The sequence below is a fragment of the Acanthaster planci genome, linkage group LG01 (assembly GCF_054643075.1).
Source record: "Acanthaster planci isolate LZ-2023a linkage group LG01, COTS_SCS, whole genome shotgun sequence".
NCBI lineage: Eukaryota > Metazoa > Echinodermata > Asteroidea > Valvatida > Acanthasteridae > Acanthaster > Acanthaster planci.
This window is the reverse complement of record NC_141777.1, coordinates 9,673,248-9,690,930: the sequence shown is the minus strand read 5'-3', so window position 1 is coordinate 9,690,930 and position 17,683 is coordinate 9,673,248. Positions and strand designations below refer to the sequence as shown.

The 17,683-nt window shown below is 41.1% G+C and overlaps 1 protein-coding gene across 7 annotated transcripts in view; it reads left to right on the top strand.

Moving 5' to 3' along the window:
* LOC110983955 (protein numb homolog) overlaps window positions 1-17,683 on the top strand; it is a 56,852-nt gene that overhangs the window by 15,603 nt on the left and 23,566 nt on the right. For all 7 annotated transcript variants that reach the window (XM_022243681.2, XM_022243689.2, XM_087133873.1 and 4 more), the window contains 2 exons: window positions 6,114-6,188; window positions 12,729-12,803. In XM_022243681.2, coding sequence (XP_022099373.2) covers window positions 6,114-6,188; window positions 12,729-12,803 — 150 coding nt within the window. The remainder of the gene's footprint in view (window positions 1-6,113; window positions 6,189-12,728; window positions 12,804-17,683) is intronic.

Here is a 17,683-nt window from a genome sequence, read left to right as displayed (position 1 = left end):
TGTACATGCATTAGCCTACAATGTTTATCAGCGCATGCATGTGCCATGCACTGTGCAGGCAAAACTTATACATACGCACATGTTTATAATTAGAAACGGGACTGTCTGTAATGTTAATTGAAGGCCATCAAATAGTGCGTACATGTACTGGAATGTACATGTACTGTACATGTACATGTACAATGTAGCTTACCGGTATGTTGCTCGTTTTTCCATGTAACAGTGAAAGTGTTACAGGACACGTATTGTGTATCTACATGCAAATGCATGTAGATACATGTACATGAAGTGTGGAGTTCCTACGTGTATATGTACTCGCAATTGCTCTGCAGCAAGATTTAAAGTGCCTCAGAGACTGTGTTGGCGTGATCAAGTCATGCAATCCTATCTGTGTTGTGTATCTTTCCTCGCTTTTTATTGAATTTCCGGTGTCCTGTGGCAATCAAATGGTCATTCTATTCAAGCTTGCCTCTCGGCAGCGTGCCAAAATGGTTGAGCTGTCTCAATCATGCCCATCAATAACTGTTTTGTGTTTTTTTTTCCTTTCATTACTGAACACCTTTTAGTTTCAGAACCAATGTTCAGAGAGTTAATGAAAGAAGAATTGGGGTGAAATGCTCACTAGGAAACACGCATACTCTCTCACAATTAAGGGCAATTAAGTAGTCTTTCCACTCAGTACATACTTGCACAGAAACGTACATGTACAGTACATTGTACATGTAAGTCTCTACATGTACATGTAAACATGTACAGTGTACTTATTGATACTGCCCATGCAGGGGTCGAAATTGGGCTAATCATCACAGGAGCAAGTAAAGTACTTGCTCCCTAGACAGCTGAATTTGTCAGTTTACGGAAGCAAGTAGCTTCCATACATGTACGTCATACATGTTCTAGAAAAATAACAGGTGAAGGATTGAGGAGTGTTAGGGTTAAACAACTTCAGGCCAAAGAAAATAATAGTTGTGCTTCCTATTACTTGTACCTTGATTACATTAACTGAAAAAAAAAACAGGTGGGTAGTATCTTTTTTTCTTATAAAGTTTTGGGTCAAATATTTAAGGGTCGGGAATTTTTTTGATTAAATTCAAAAGTGATTTTGATGGTCTACGTTGTATTTCATCTTCTTTTTTTTTTGCGGATTCATACATGTAACTTGAGGATCGGTCTTGTCAAAGATTGTATCCAAGTCAGAGCCTCTTCAGACAATTATTCATTTGTGTTGCACTGACATTTCGATAAGTAAATGTCCAAAATATGTTTGAAGCTTGTACAAAACAATGCACATAGAGCACTTAAAACCTGCTCGATGATACATGACACAGTAACTTTGCATGCCCTGGCCCGCGCCAGTTGTAACGAAACTCTCTAACGGCGGAATGGAAAACGTACCTAACCTTAATGTCAAGCCATAAATGTGTGCTACCGCGAGTTATAGTGGAGATTGTTAGTCACAACTTTCACTCACGCAGGCACAGCTGTATTGAGTCCCACTGACACATGTATGAATTTTGATGTTTCATTGGCAGCCAATCACAACACAATGACTAGATGGTCCCCAGATGCTGTTTATACACAGGCTTGCGCCTCGAGCTGGACGGTCGCACAGCAGATACGTACACATGTACATAAATGTACATGTACCATCCTAGTTGGGGAAAAAGGAACATTTTCCTCAAGTTTCCTTAACCACAGGAGAACAAAGGAATGTCCACACTTTGTATGTAAAACAAGTACAGTATGTTTGTGTGTGTATGGGTGAAAATGCTGACTTTCTAATTTACATTGTAAGGGCTTCTACATGTAGATGTACATGTACATGCATATTCGAGAGGGACTATGGAAATTTCTAAAGTTGTGATTTATTTCCCTGGATGGGGCTCGTGTACAAGTTGCAAAAGTGAAGAAACTTGATATTCATTACCTTGTGTCTCATCCCGTCTCCCCTCCCCCCCAAAAAAGAAACACTGTACATTTATGTGGTACAGGAGCGGTACGCACATGTACATGTAATAGGTACATGTACATGTATCAGTTTCCTTTGCCGTGGTTGCCTAAAAGCATCAAGCGACAATCCCCACACTGCCCAACTGATGCATGCATGGGGTTGAGTACATGACACGGTATGACGATCTTGAGTACCGAGTGAGAGAGTCGACGTACATGTAGCTGGAGTTTACTGTACAATACATTACACGTGCATACAGTCTGTTGGGTTTGGTTCTGCCCCCTAATACTTTTAAGACCTTTGCAGCTGCTTGGGGCCAACAGTGACTTTGTGGTTTGAGGTTTTCAGTGGAGCATTTGTGTGGCCTAAATGCAGTAATGCATGCAGGGCTCAACAGGCGGTGCATTGACTTTACTATGAGCATGTACAGTACATCGTTTGGAGCTTATCGCGATAATTTTGGCGTATCGCTTTGCATGATATCCTGATATGTGTTTTTACGAACGATATAATATCCGATATCAACATCATATCGATATATCGTGAAATATCGTCATATTGAATAGGCTTACTACATGTACATTACGTACTTGTATACAAAACACTCTTCGCCGTACAAGAAAGCTTGAAGGCCATCACTACCGTGTGCCTGGCAAACAAGCGAAGGCACTCGCTTGTACATGTATATGCACATTCAGATGAAAATTGACTTGCATAGTGTACATATGTACTCTGAAGTACATGTACCAATGTACTGTATGAACACACTCAATGGAGTCTGTGCCCTGTACACTGCACCGTGTACCGGTACATGTCCCATATGCAATCCAACCAATGCACGCTAGCGGTATGTCCCTCACTAGCAGCTCCTTTGAGGACACATACCGGGAGGAAAGAAAACATAAATGAACGTGTTTAGTACGGTACGATACGATGTGGGCATGTGATCCATCTGCAGTCGGCATTTCGTCACGTATTCAAGATCCTTTCAGAATGCTCCATCTGGAATAACTGTCACACTTGATTTCAAGCCTACCCTCACTGGAACACCTGGTGTTCCATGTACCGATACATTCAACAATTTTAAGCCTTTGATGGGTGAACATTCATATACATGGACAGTGACATAACTCGTACTTGACATTGAGGTCTCAAACATATGTACTGGATGTGAAAGTGAGCATGCGAAATAGAGCCTGAAAGTTGACCCCTGATGGTGAACTTCCAGAACCCTTGGATAGGAAAAATAAAGTGCAGAATTTTTACTTCTTAAAAAACTCTACTCTTAAAAAGGCCTATTGTAAAATATTTGCTAGCAGATCAATTTATGGAAACTGAAAAATGCCCTGACCTATGTAAAAGAGAAATATCCTGCCAGAAATTGACCTCTCACTTCCAAAAATCCAATCCTGCCAAACAATAGGGAGATAAAGTTAAAGCAATAACATCCTTTAGGAAAGATTCTGACGTATTTATAATCTAAACTTTGCCGACAAGAACTGCATCATGTCAACTCAATGGAATCTGAAACCCATCGACTACAGGTACAATGCAGATGTAGGTAAATCTTTGCAACATTGTACAATCTTGTTTCCACGTAAGCACGGGGAACGAAAACAAACATGCATGAACAGGGAGACCTACATGTAGGAAAGATACTGCCGGAAGTGAAAGGTCGTTGAGGAAATTTGTTTTTTACCCATCTCCAGGTGACTTTTCTTAAATATTACTTAAGGAGGACAGAGGGAATATTCCAACATGAGTGTTTCTTGGAGTGATTTCAGTTGGAAATCATTCTTCCAAAAATTATCGGATGTGAATCGGTTGTGAATGGCAGATTAAATACTCCTACTGCGACTTTGCAAAAGATGAACGCATGTATAGCTCAAACGAATTTCACATCAAAAGTTTCATGATGTCCAATTTCCCATTTTCAGGCCTCTCAGCTTGGAATCCAAGGTTGTGAATCGTGCCAAAACCACGTTCTGGATTTTTGAGGATGTTTGGGCTGGCAAGTTGTTGTTTACAACTTAACATACATGTACATGCATGAGGTCTGTTGTTTTATTTAGGTGACGTTTTATTAACACTTTCCAATGATTCCAATAACGTTCCTACTGGCACATGTATGTATGTATGCACCACGCGTAAGCATCTCATGATTTGTTTGTCAGCCTGAAACCTCAGTCTGTGCACACTTGAGTCTGGCCTTGTAAAAGTCTGATTTCCCCAGACGATTTTGAAGTCATCCGCCTCTGATATGAATCTAAATAATGAAGGATGGCTGATGAGTAAGGTCCCCCCACCCTGCACCCTTAAGGCCCCCCCCCCATCCCGTTATTAGCAGCTAATTTAATCAAAGCCAGTCCATGCTATCGCTCTATGATACTCAGGAGTGTTTGCGAGTGCTTTGTCGTGAATGCCGAAGGTCCCTCAGCTGGAAGAAGAGTGCATGTTTGCGTGATTGATGTCCCATGGGGATGAAATTAAAAATATTTGAATAAACTTCATTGGAGGCTCGATTTGTATAAAACCCTTGGATCATTGAACGCCCATAGAAGCACATTGAGTTTTTGCCGAGCTCATCAGTCCATAAGAAATACATGTCAATGCTCAGAATGCTGAAAAAAGTTTTTTTTTGTATTGCTCTGTGGGAAAAATCCATTAGAGGCCGGTTCATACTCGTTGCGTATTCTCTGTGTACACAGCGCAAAGGTCTGTGTTGAGGTGTCTGCAGTGCGTGAATGAAAGCGCACTGCATAATGGAAATGCGCACCCTTGCATGCAGTTTTTGAAAAAAATGGATAGTGCGTATGCACCAAATGTATGCGTATTCGGACAAATTAAAAATGTTTAACTTTTGTCAGATATGCACATGCAGCTGAGACTTTGACAAAACATGAAAGTATGAACATCAAATGCGGCGTTCACATTACAAGCTGCATGTGTGCAAAGGCAGCGAGTATGAACCAGCCTCGAGTCATACACCTTTGGCTGCGCATACATGTACGGCAGTGAGTACGGTAAGTCATTTGCGAGCTAGTCACATTTGATTCATGTTGAGTATCCTTTATTTTTCATCCCTAGAATAGTGCCCTTGATTCATTGTTCAGAGTCACACATGTTAATATGTGATTCTAGGCAATTCCATCCAGTTTGTCACCCCGGGTTTCAAATTAGCTTTTCACTGAAATAATCACATTGTTGGATATTGTGGGGAAGGCATTGGTGTTGGAGGCACATGTAGCAAGGCCCCTTTTTCAGTGTACTGTGCACGTATTTCGTGCTTGATTTTGTTTGAATTGCCAACTACGGGTAGAGTGAAGTTTTCTTTCATGTTGTACCCCAGAATGGGATTTTGCAAAGGTTTCAGTTTGTCACCATGACATTATGTACCTGTATTGGTACATTACATGTACCTGATCCTGTCAAAGTCCACATTTCAAAAGATATCACTATGATGGACATTTCCAACAAAAAACACACTGGAGTTTGGCTTCTACTGGTAACTTACAAGTACTTACCACTTTACTGTACATGATGTATATGTACTGGTGTGATATCAAAGGAAACATGGACCTTATGAAAACCCTGACCAATACTGCGTCCATTCATGTCAGTCTGTTACTCAGGGAATTACCCCTCAAGGTCTTGATTGGTCAAGGACCAGTTTTGAACCGAGTTCCTGAAGCAGAACAAATTTTAGAGCAAATTTCATGCTGAGCAAAACTCAGCGGGGAACGGGCCTCATGCAGCAGACTCGACATCATGCCACCTTCTGGTCGGTAACCTGCTCGTGCTACAGCATTTCCTTGCACTTGTAATGGTTGGACTTTAATGATGTACTGGGAAATGGCTCCTGGCTGTGCCGGTACCATACTCACCTTCCTGTACTGTGAGCAATGCATGCTCCTGGTGGGCCATCACCCGTGTCTGGTTAAGCTGTGCCCCAGAATGAGATGCACGTGAAGCAGCAATACCTTTAGTCCGAAGGATTTCAAGTTCAAGTTCAAATCTGTCAAACATTTGAAGTAGGCAGTGTTTCAGGCGTTGCTTGCACGGCAGTAATTTGATATCTTCAGGAATCCCTGCAAATGTAATGTTTAAAAGTGTGAAGTATTCGGTCACGTCTTATCTTTTTGCCCCCCTCCTGTCTTTGCAGTATCTTGGCTCCATTGAGGTCACAGAGTCCAGGGGGATGCACATCTGTGAAGACGCAGCCAAACAACTCAGGGCGGTAAGTTCCCTTCCTGATTTGCTCTTTAACCCTATCCCCCTAGGCTCTTTTTGCTAGGGACCCTCCTCAATCCTCCAGAATCCTCCAATTTGGGGGTGAACAAATTTGATTCTCCCTCAATCCTCAGAAGTCCTCCAAAATTTCTTGAAAATGTTACTTGGAGGTGTGCCTACTGCCTCAATCCTTTAAAATCCTCCGGCAATTCCTGTCATTATGTCGAGGCAGTACGAATGGCATTCTTGAGCAGTGCGGTTGATTCAAAAGAAATATCGGGCTGAACTTATGCATGACTGAGCAAGAACAACACAAGGTCTAACCCACGAACTTCACTCATGGCATCATTTGCATTCAGCCATGCCCTTTTGCCATTCATCCTCAATCCTCCAAAATCCTTCAAAACCGCCTGGAGGATTGTGGAGGGTTAGGGTTGATAAACGCTTTAAGAAAATAAATTTTCCTTGTTTTCAAAAGATTATACTGCAAGTACATGTAAAGAAAGGGCACAAAAGAAGAAAAATGTTGCTAGTTTGATTAGGTACTGGTATCGACACGCCACTACATACACATTCCAAACATTTGATGTGGCACATCTCACTTTAATAATTAAAATCTTTAACGTAAACAGCCTGAGCATTTTTACGGGGATGCATCCTCACTTCTGCAAAATCCTCCAACTGCCTGCACGTAGACATTGACCTCAAGATCCTCCATTATTCCTTGAATACTGCTTGAGTCCTTCAAAATCCTCTGGTAATTCCTGTCATTATCTTGAGGCAGTGTGAATGATGTCCTGGAGCAGTGCAGATGATCGCTAGTATCAATCTGGGCCTAAAGTTACATGCATGCATGGTTGAGCATAAACAAGACAAGGTCCAACCCAAGACTGAAAACTCAATGCAACCTTTGATAACCAGCCACTTTTTTTTCGGGAAATCCTATATCTTTTAAATTCTCCACCTGTGCTAGGAAGTTCTTGGAGGATTGGGAAAGGGTAGAGTTAACTGAATTTGTGCATGTGCTAGGTAGCCAAAGTGCATGTTCAGGGGTGTCAAGAAAATATCGAAATTTGGAAAAAAAACAGTGAAAGGTACATGTAGGCGGTAAAAGTGTTTTGCCCATCAAAAGGCCAACTTTTGGTACATGTACATGTTTACATTACACTGAAATATGTTGTTTTGTTTCAAAAGTTCTGTCAGTGTTACATATATTACATACATCTTCATTTTTGAATATGCAGATAAATGGGTCATTCCATGAGGTTGGGCTCAATTTGTGACGGTGTCCTTGTTACATGGGTAACTTTACCACCTGTCATGACCTGTAGAGCAGGTCATTTACTCTGTCAAATTAACTCACACACCTGTATTCAGCCTTGCAAGATGTACATGTACAACAATGTCAGTTGGGAATCCACATGCAGGGAAATGGCTGTTCATTTTTATGGAACCCATGTAACAAAGGACACCATCACAAATTGTGCCCCAACCTCATGGAATGACCCAAATATGTACATGATGCTGAAAAATGCAGTCTGTAGGCCTGTACGACTCCTGTGACTAGTCTGCTTGTCAAGACTATTGATCGATAGTTGCCATGACTGCTGACACCACTACTATTTAACCACACCTAGCAGTCAGGCATTTTTATTAGCAGATGCTCAATTGAGAAACACATTTTTAGGTGTTTTTCCTGTTAATATTTTGATTTTCCTCAATTCTTGTTAATGCTTACATTTTAATTTTTGTCTTATTATAAAGCTTTGAAAAACCCAACAAATAGTCAGCAAGTACGGTACCGGTACCAGGTATCTTGTTGAATCTGAAAATTACACATCTGTGTAAACCAACTTGTTATATTTGAAGTACGCCGTGAAGCGTTTGTTCCTGGAATGGGCTCATCCCGCTGATAACATCACCCTCTGCCTGAGAGATTTCTCCCACCCTCGCGGCCCCTTACAAACAAGGGGACGGGGAAGAAAAATTAAGAGGAAAGCCATTTGCCGAGTGATAGATGCACACGGCTGGTGGGATCTGACCAATCTGATTAAAGGCTTTTATATCCGGCTCACGTGCAGACATGACCCAATTTCTTGACTGAAATGATTTGTGTCAGAAGACCACGTAAAGAAAAGAAGAAATCGGGTAACATGAGAATGTGTGCACCTTCAAGTTGAATGAAGAGTTATTCATCTTGAGTGAATGCAAGGTGTGAGTCGCTGGCTCTGACTTGCTGTTGTTTTTACCTGTACTGTATCTAGATGAAATAAACCCCTTGTTTCCACCTCAGTTTCTCCTTCATTGCTTTTAGCTGTAATCTTTATGCAGTAGCTACAGCACAACTGAAAAATGAACAATTCCTCTGTAATGGGGAGACTTTGCACACTCTTGGTGGTGGCATCCTTTCCCATGTGACTGGTCTACTGTTGTTTGCATACGTTTTGAGCGTAAACACATTACAGTAGCTCAACCTTGGCACAAACAATAGCGGGGACGAGTGACGTTGGACTGGTATGTTTGGTTTGCCTCCACCAGTACTGATGAGCTGGCCCGACATACCAGTACATGTATCACTTCTGTCAGGTGTAGTGTTAATGTTGTTTTAAATAACAGGAAAGTCAGAATCCAAAGGAAGTGCACATTACTTCCCATTATTCAGGTGATTTGAATGAGATGGTGAACATGCAGTTCTTCACTGAGTGTGTGCATGTACCGCACATGTACACGTACATGTACGTGCATACCGTTAGTGTAAATTGCAGTAGTACAAAAGATATGTGTGTGTTCTTTCTTGATATCAATTGATCTGCACACACATGTACATGTAATTACTGTGACAACCAATCATGCCGGTAGCTTTACCCATCCCTGGTTCGTTCGTACAGCACAGGTACATGTATGTTAAAAAATGCAGCTGTGAATACCCGTACATGTACTGTATATTGTTCTCCCCCTAAAGCGATGTAACGGAATCCATAAATTTTCTGCATGCTTTGTAGATAACTTTACAACAATCTCTGCTGTCTCAGAAGAAAGTACTTCACAAGCTTGCTCTGATAGAACTGAGTCCAAGCCCATGTCTACATTATATGGACGTCTTTACATATCTTACAAGTGCTGGTATACATTGTTTCTTACTGGAAGAAGCTGGCTTGTTAACGAGCGACAACATACATATGTACATACATGTATAGTAGTATCCAGTCCGAGTGACGGCACTTCAGTTTAAACCGAGCCCACCGTACATAGAGTTACCGGTACATGTTCTGTGCTTACAACATGAATGCTCATAAAATAGGAGTTTGCAATTAAGGTGGAGCATGCCTGCATTTGACAAAGTCGCCTATGAATCAGATTGCTATGACATGCAAATGCTTACTATCAACGGTAAACATACATGTACATGTATCATGCACAGAACAAGTACCGGTACAAGTAGTGTACATTATACACATGTACATGTACATGTATGTACATGTACATGTGTCAGTTTCCACAAATTCCTGCTGTTAGTAAATGTCAGAACTAAGATAAAATAACAATTCATTAAGTGTTCAAAAATCTTTTGCAACTACGAAAACACCGGACAATAAACACAAAATGAAAATAATAAGATCCTCTTTAAAAGTAAGAGGGCACCTTTTGGAATAAATTCTGACACCAAGTGTGACATTTAGCTGCTATCATGGGCCACCCGTAAAAATAAAATACATAAGGTACTTGTAGGCAATATGAGAGGGGTCTGTGTTGCACAGACAGCTACCACATATGGTACATGTATATTGCAAGAGTCAGAGTCCATCCACTTCAAGGGTGTACATGTAATATATGTGAAGTAGTTCTTTGCAACTTGCATGGTCAGTGGCACCTTCCTGTGAGCAGTTTTAGTCAGTGGATTCAGTCTAGTGGGTACTTCAAGGGGGGCGGACTTTTATTCTTAGGTGAGGCAAAGGAGATTCGTGGGGTAATGATTTTCAAAATGACATTTTCCACAGGAAGTTATCAAGGGATACTTTGGGCAAGGTTCCAGGGCTGAATTCACGGATACTTTCAAGTTTAAGACTATTAGTCTATGGGTCCTTCTGTTTTAGATGATAAACCTGTGGAATACAGCTTGTTTAAAGGTAATGGCAGCTCTGAAAGTCACCACCACAGTCATTGGTTCACAGTTGGTTCATGAAATGAATGGTACATGTACGTATACACATGTGGTGGTAAGAGTCAGCAAAAAATGCCGAGCACCTTTAATAAGATCAACTCATTTCCATCACAAGTTGGGAGTTGTTTGTAGAAACAACAAGCCGGGTGGGTGATTAGATGGAATTGTTTCCATCTCAGAGCCTCTGCTGATTCCCTTGAAATATTGAAGACACTGGCAAGATGGGCATCCTCATTTTCACATTCGGGATAAATTTTTGTTTAATAATTTGATTCTGGTTCTGTTGAGTATCCATCGTGAGTAGACGCACCCTCTCATCAATTGAATACAGCCATGCTGGTGGGGAGTGGTCCTGTTGCATGTTGTTAGTGCCAATGCCACAGCAGCACTTGCATGTCATAGTTGTTTGTGAACCAGGGAAGTGAAGTTCCAACCAAAGGAGCCTCTGTTGTTAGGAATATTGCACCCTGCCTTGGTTCCACTCGGGGCCAATAATGCACAAAATTTCAGGAGATGGGAAGGTTTTCAAAAGAAATGTCTGAGTGTTGAATCGTTTTATGTTTTTATGAGACTGTGAATCGTTACATGTACTGTGCATGTAAATGTACCGTAGTACTTGATGTACAGTAGGTGCACACATGCAAGTACTGGACATGTACTGGTGCCTTGTAGTACTTTGTGCAATATGTACTTTACATACATACATACATACATTGTGTGTGAACATGCCAGAATTTTAGGAGTGAAATTTATATAGTACATGTACATGTATAGCACACATTACACATGCACATCATAGTACATGTATACATGTACAGAAATACTGCACATTGAATATGCATTGGAGATGAAAGTTTCTCCATATAATTGTCACTCTTGATTAACTTGCCTTTACATAAATACATGTTGTACCGGTACATTAACATATGTTAGATTGTACATGTACATGTATACTGGTACCAGGGTACCGTTGTACAACAGTACATGTGTACCTGTATGTTTACTTACATGTAAATAGCTGTGACCCGGTAATTGTGCGGGGGGGGGGAAAACCTCTTCATCGTAGATGTTTAGTGTACACTGTGTGTGATACCATGATTGTAATAATTACTCTTCAGTTATGTACATGTAATTTATTGCACCTGTGTGAAAGATTTTGCGGTGTTGTTTACGCAGTACATGTACATGTGCTTGTACTGCTTGTATAGATTTTCTGTGAAAATCAGATTCTCCTGGGCAATATACTGGTAATGTGGAACTCATAGCTCTAGATGTTGTGTTAAGTATGGCCTAAAATGCTTGCGGTTTTGCCACATTTTTGCCAGTACATTTGTTTTAAACAAAAAAGGGCAAAAGAAACAGAGATCTAAAACAATTTTGTTAAACCACCCTCGGGAAGCTGCTTCTGGGTGTTCTCTCCACTTCTGCCGGTAGCTTTGCTCTGAAGTGTCTGGCAGTGATAAACCACTAGTACATGTACCTGTACATAATAAGTGTGGATAGATTGTATTATCCACAAACATAAGCTAATAAGCTATCTGATCCCTGGACAAGGTGCTTGCCAACTATATGGCCATAATTGGAGCAACTCAAAATACAAGTCGTCACTGACAGGCCACTGCAAAGAGGCCAAGTTTGCAGTGCATTGTGGGAAAATGGTCAACAGGGTCAGGGGCTTGGTGTTCAGCTCGTATGCTGGTATAATATCCATAACAAGATGGTACCAGTGTCTCTCTTCTCTTAACGTGTACGTTCTTCCCTTCTTGCTCGAAATAATGTTGGAATTCTTTTGTGTACATAATAATGAGTACATGAATTTGTGTGTCCGTAGAGTCCTATTCTCTGTAGTTGTGGGTGTCACCAGGTTGTTTGGGGAGGGGAAATTTAGCAAAGCTCTCATCAGCAGCAAATGAAACTATGGATTGTAGGAGGAGGTCATCTTCTGAAGTATTTTCGAGCAAATGAGGGAGTTTAATCCCTCAAACAGCTTAAATTTTAAATTTCTTTTGCTTGTTATTTTTTTTTATTTCAATTTTTTTCCTGGGAGAAACACCCCCTCTCTTACAGCATGGACTCCCCCGTGATGACGCCCATGGATCAATGCCACTTTTGCAAAAAAATGAGGAACCTATCCACCTGCATGTATTTAATTACCCGCAACAATTTACATGTTCTTTTTGAAATCCAAAGAAATTTTGTGTGGAATGGATAGTCCCCATTTGTGCCCAAATTAACAGGCCCTGTATATTTTCAGTGCTGATTTTCTTAGAAGAGGAAACAATTTGGATGTAACTTTTTCAATTAGCAAGCAGTAGGTAGAGCAAGATGTTGACTTGTCAATAAGAGATATTGTCAGTATGCCACTTTGATTTGTCCTGATTTCAGAGCACTAAGAAGAAGGTCCGTGCCATTTTATGGGTTTCATCTGATGGACTGAGAGTTGTAGATGAGGAAAGCAAGGTAAGGATCTTTCTTTTCTTCAGAATTTCACTCTGCGCAACAAAGCAGAAACGTTGGACACTGAAACTTCCAGAACTGTAAAATGGAGATGTCTCAAAACCTGACATTGTTGTGCTCTTTTCAGAATTTTCTCTTTCTCAGAACATTTCTAATGAGAGTGTTCCTAGCACAGACGTATTTCGTCATAAAATGGGCTTGGTTTGCCACTGCCAAAAACAACCTTTTACCCACATGTTCTTCCAGGAATAGTTTGTTCTGCCAGATAGATTAGGCGGCATTCCCAGTGGAACTTTCCAAGTATGCTAAGTTTCGAGACATTCCTGTAGCTACATGTAAATGTAACCATAGAGCAATAATTTACCATTACCCCCCAGTACATGTACTGTACCTTATCTGCCAGAACAGCAGGTGAAAAATGATCACCCAGCAAAAATGTATTGCCCCAAATCACGAATCGTTTTTACACTACAGGCTTCTTGCATGCAGTTTAAAGAAGCCAGGACTGTACCAAGTCTTGATCACAAGGAGGAAGAAGTCAAGTGGCTAACCACTCGTGGCCAATCAATAACTCGTGCATGCATAAAGAGCTTCTTCAAGCCCAATTACTCCTTGTGGGCGAGACCAGAGACTTTTCCATGCTCACCTTTGTAAAAGAGGATTTTTACATGTAACTGAGTTAGGGGTAACCAGGATATTTAAAAGAATTAACCTCAGGTCAACTGTCATGAGGGCGATGCTGATTGTTCTCTGATTGTTCATGACAGTTTGTTTTGTGCCTTTGAAAAGTGCTGTTTCTTTTGTGACTAGACGCTTAGGATCCCATGACCCCATTGTCCCGGGTGAAGACACTGCCATTCTGTGCACATTCAGATGAAAATTAGACCAGCACACTCTACAGTGCATGCCCCGTGAACCAGTGCGTACGTGCATTGTGTTCCCCGCTACGAAATACTCGCGCGAGTGATGCATGTAGGATAGTGCCATCTGCCATTCCTTCCAACCCTTTTATTGCAAATTGAAAAACATATTGTTAACCGGACTTGCCGCTCTGGAATAAGCTAGTATTCCTGCACCTGGCACGGCATCCTTGGATTTATTCAACGAGTTTGCCACACTCCACACACTTTGGTTTCATCAAGAAATGCTCCCATTGTGTGAGATGCTTGTCAGTTGTTTGCATCCAAAATTGCTTCCATATGCCCTCTTCCAGGTGTCCTCTTTCTCTTCAGCCCTGTACCCCAGATCTTCTTATCTCTCCTTAGCCTCCTTTTTCCCTTCCTTCATCCCCAAAGGCATCTTTCCCTATTGCCCATTTGGAGCCATGTGAAGGTTTATCACTGTATTTGGTAATATTTTGATTAATTTATTTGTATTTCCATTGGATGTTTTAACCTTTTTATATTGTGTCTTAACTTAAAGAGAAAAATAGAGTTTCATGCCAGCATGATGTTTAAATTAATTGCTACTAAAATTGATGTGGCACTTCACCACAGTCTACAAGTAAACTATGGTACTACCAGTTTGGTATTGCCTTCAAGAACAGGATCCATATTGACACAACATTGCATCCTCTTTTACTGCATGTGTTAACTGTAGAAATATATTCATGTACATGATGTACATACAGGTATGTAAACAAACTCTTTATGGAAGATTTTGAGGCAAGAGATTTGAATATCATATCATAGAAATGACAAGTTACCAACCATGCAAACAACACAATTCAAGGACATGTAATCCCACACCACTACATTGTATCTTTCAAATATCTAGAGTCTCTCTAACATTAACAGCCATGACAGAACTAAACACAGGGACCCACCTAAATGGTGTACGACCTGAAAATTGACACCAGCATGTCTCTAAAAAACATCACATGTGCCTGGCCAAGGCTCCTACTCACAGTGGCACATGAACCCGAGACAAATCAGAGGAGAATAGCGTCCCGTCCCCCATGTGCTAAAATTGATATGACGCTGATTTACTTCTTGGAGAGCGGGTGTTGCAGCCCAGCTTTGAAGACTCATGTAATATAATACTCTACCTAACCACAGTTCAGTTTGTCATAGACTGATATGTCTAGCCCAGGCAATGATATCCTGAAATGTGAGTCTGTGTCCGTGGTGTTTTTTTTTTTTTTTTTAATAATTTAAGAGCTGCTGACAGAGGGCAAGCTTTGTATTTGGTAGATGTGGCGGAGTGATGAGTGGAATCGAGAAGACCCAGTGTGCAAGGGGAAATAAGATGCGGCGGAAAAGCATGTGTGTCTGCTGATAACAGATGTGCATTGCCAGTAAGTCTAATAGGAATGTCTGCTTGGGTCATTGTGTTCCCAAGCAAGACACATTGCATCAATTGCCACTTTAAAACCAAGAGTGAAATGAGGATCTCCTTTGCATACAGGTAGAAGAGTGTTACACTCCTACATGTTGCAGTTTCCCCATAGGAGGTAAAGGCTTCTCAGGGGCGAATAACATTGTGATGTTTGCATTGAAATTTCTCCATGTTACATGTGTTACTTAGTGGAGTATTGCTTGTGTAACTGTACTCCATGTGATATGCACTCAACATCTGCCTACAGCATCTGCATACTGCATATCATCCCTGTATACCCAAGAACACTGTTCTGTACCCATGAATATTGCCTTGCTATTACAAGAAAGTTCAACAAGCCAATGAATTTTGCAAGGCATGCCTGTCCCTTAAGGAGGCAGTCGTGCACTCTGCCCCTGCCTCTGTAAGGATTCCCGTGTCAAGGATGTTGAATGCTTGGCATGGACAATTTCCTGGGAAGAAAGCGAAGCCCCCTGACATTTTTCCAGAGACTCGGCATTACAGCACAGGTCTTTGGGGCTAGTTCACTCCATTCAGCTGCGTGGATTGAAGGACGGCTCTTTGGCCTGCACTTCTCTCTCACCCCCCTCCCCCCATGAGGTGTGACGGAAGGTTTCCAAACTCAGATTTCTTTGTTGAGCACAGTCCGCACGTAAAATTCCAGGAGGAAAAAAAAACTAGACACAACATAACGGATTGTGGGAAAACACAACTCGGGGAATGCTCACAGTCACAGATGCTCTTGTCCACGACATTTTTTTACTCTGCCATTGCACTTATCATGATGAGATCCAGTATTGTTGCTGTCCAGATGGAGAGGGCATGTGTCGTCAAGGGTGTAGAGATATCAGACAAAAAGCATTTTAGATCTGTAAAAGCAGTCCTGTCAGACACATCAAGCTCGAATGGTAACTTATGTTTTGTTACCATATCTGAGAATACATGAATGATTACATACTGGTACTACAGTAGTACATGTGTACATGTACATGTACGCATTTGGAATGTTAACGTTGTTCCTCTCTCGTCACAGCTGAGCCGTAGCCTTGTACTGGTGTGCTTGCGTACATGTACTGTATTTATTACCAGCTACAACATGTGTTGCGTGTACATAAATGTACATCTGACGATCAGGTTTGTTCACCATGCATTTACCAGCATGCATTTGCAGCTCTCAGAAAAGGTACATTTATATTTATCAAAATGCTGATTAAATGCATATAGTGGTCAGCAGTACATGTTTTGCACCATTTGAACCCCCTAAAATAAGGACAGTTTATGTCAGACTAAAAAAAAACACTTTCATGTATCAAGTGAACACTGAACACAATATGCACCTCACACAAAATATGCTTGTGATTTTGCCGTAGTCCTTGCATTTATCACAGTTTTGTTTTATCCTGTGGCCTACATTAAAATTCCTCTCAACAAACCAAGTTCAGTGTATACAATTTACGGTATGATAAGCATGGTAATTCGCGCACGTACATTAAACATGGAGTGTACTGTGTGAACCCTTTGCGTAGAGTGCATAAAGGATTGGTCACGCCCACTTACATGTACTTGTTCACCTAATACTATAAAAGAATTTATCAGATAAATTTTGTCCCCACAACTCGGTTCCAAATTTCCCAAGAAAAGAAATCGTTGCCTCAGCATGGAGGCTGCCAGTTTTCACATGCTTACGTGTACATGTATATATGTGTAGGACCTACAAGTACATGTACATAACATGTGTTCCTGCAAATAAACGGGCTGATCCCGGTGTGACGGTCTCAGCTGTCTCCGGTCTCAGCGGTCTCCCCCCCTAAATAGCCAGACTTTAAACGGACGACTTTCCCGTTGTTGTGTGCAGAGATGGCATAACGTATTTTACCATATTTGGTAAGGGGAACCGCTGAGAACTGGAGACAGCTGAGACCGCCACACCGGCACCTACATGTGCATGTACCAGTACCTGTGTAGCAGAAAAATATGGTACTTCATTGACAAGTGCTTGCATATTTCAGGAATTGTAAATGGATGAAACCCATGGACCTTAATCCCCCATGTACATAAAATGTACAAAGGTGTATTTTAGAACAGATAATGCAATATTTGAATCCAGGATAGACTGAATCCTGCCAGTCGAGTGATGCAGTGACTTGCTTTTATCAGTTTTACAATTCAAACTATTTGAACATGCTTGCTAGTCTCGGAAGCCTTAATTTCAGCATCACCACATGTTAGAATAACCTTCCACTGATTAGAGAGCCAACACCTGTTCCAAAACGAGATTTTGCCCATCGTGAACAATACCATTCTTTAAACATGTACCACTCTGCCATGCAAAGCTTCGAACAACGCTTAATCCGAGGCAAATCTGCAATATATATGGTACTCCTGCCAAACATTTTCGTCCTGAATGGAGCATTGATGACTGCAAAATGCACGATCTACATGTAAAATACAGGTTGCATTTTCTGTTTTCTTCAAATGGTGTTTTCATTTAACAAAAGAGTGACTCCAAGGCAAGATTAGTTCCACATACACAGAGCACATGTACA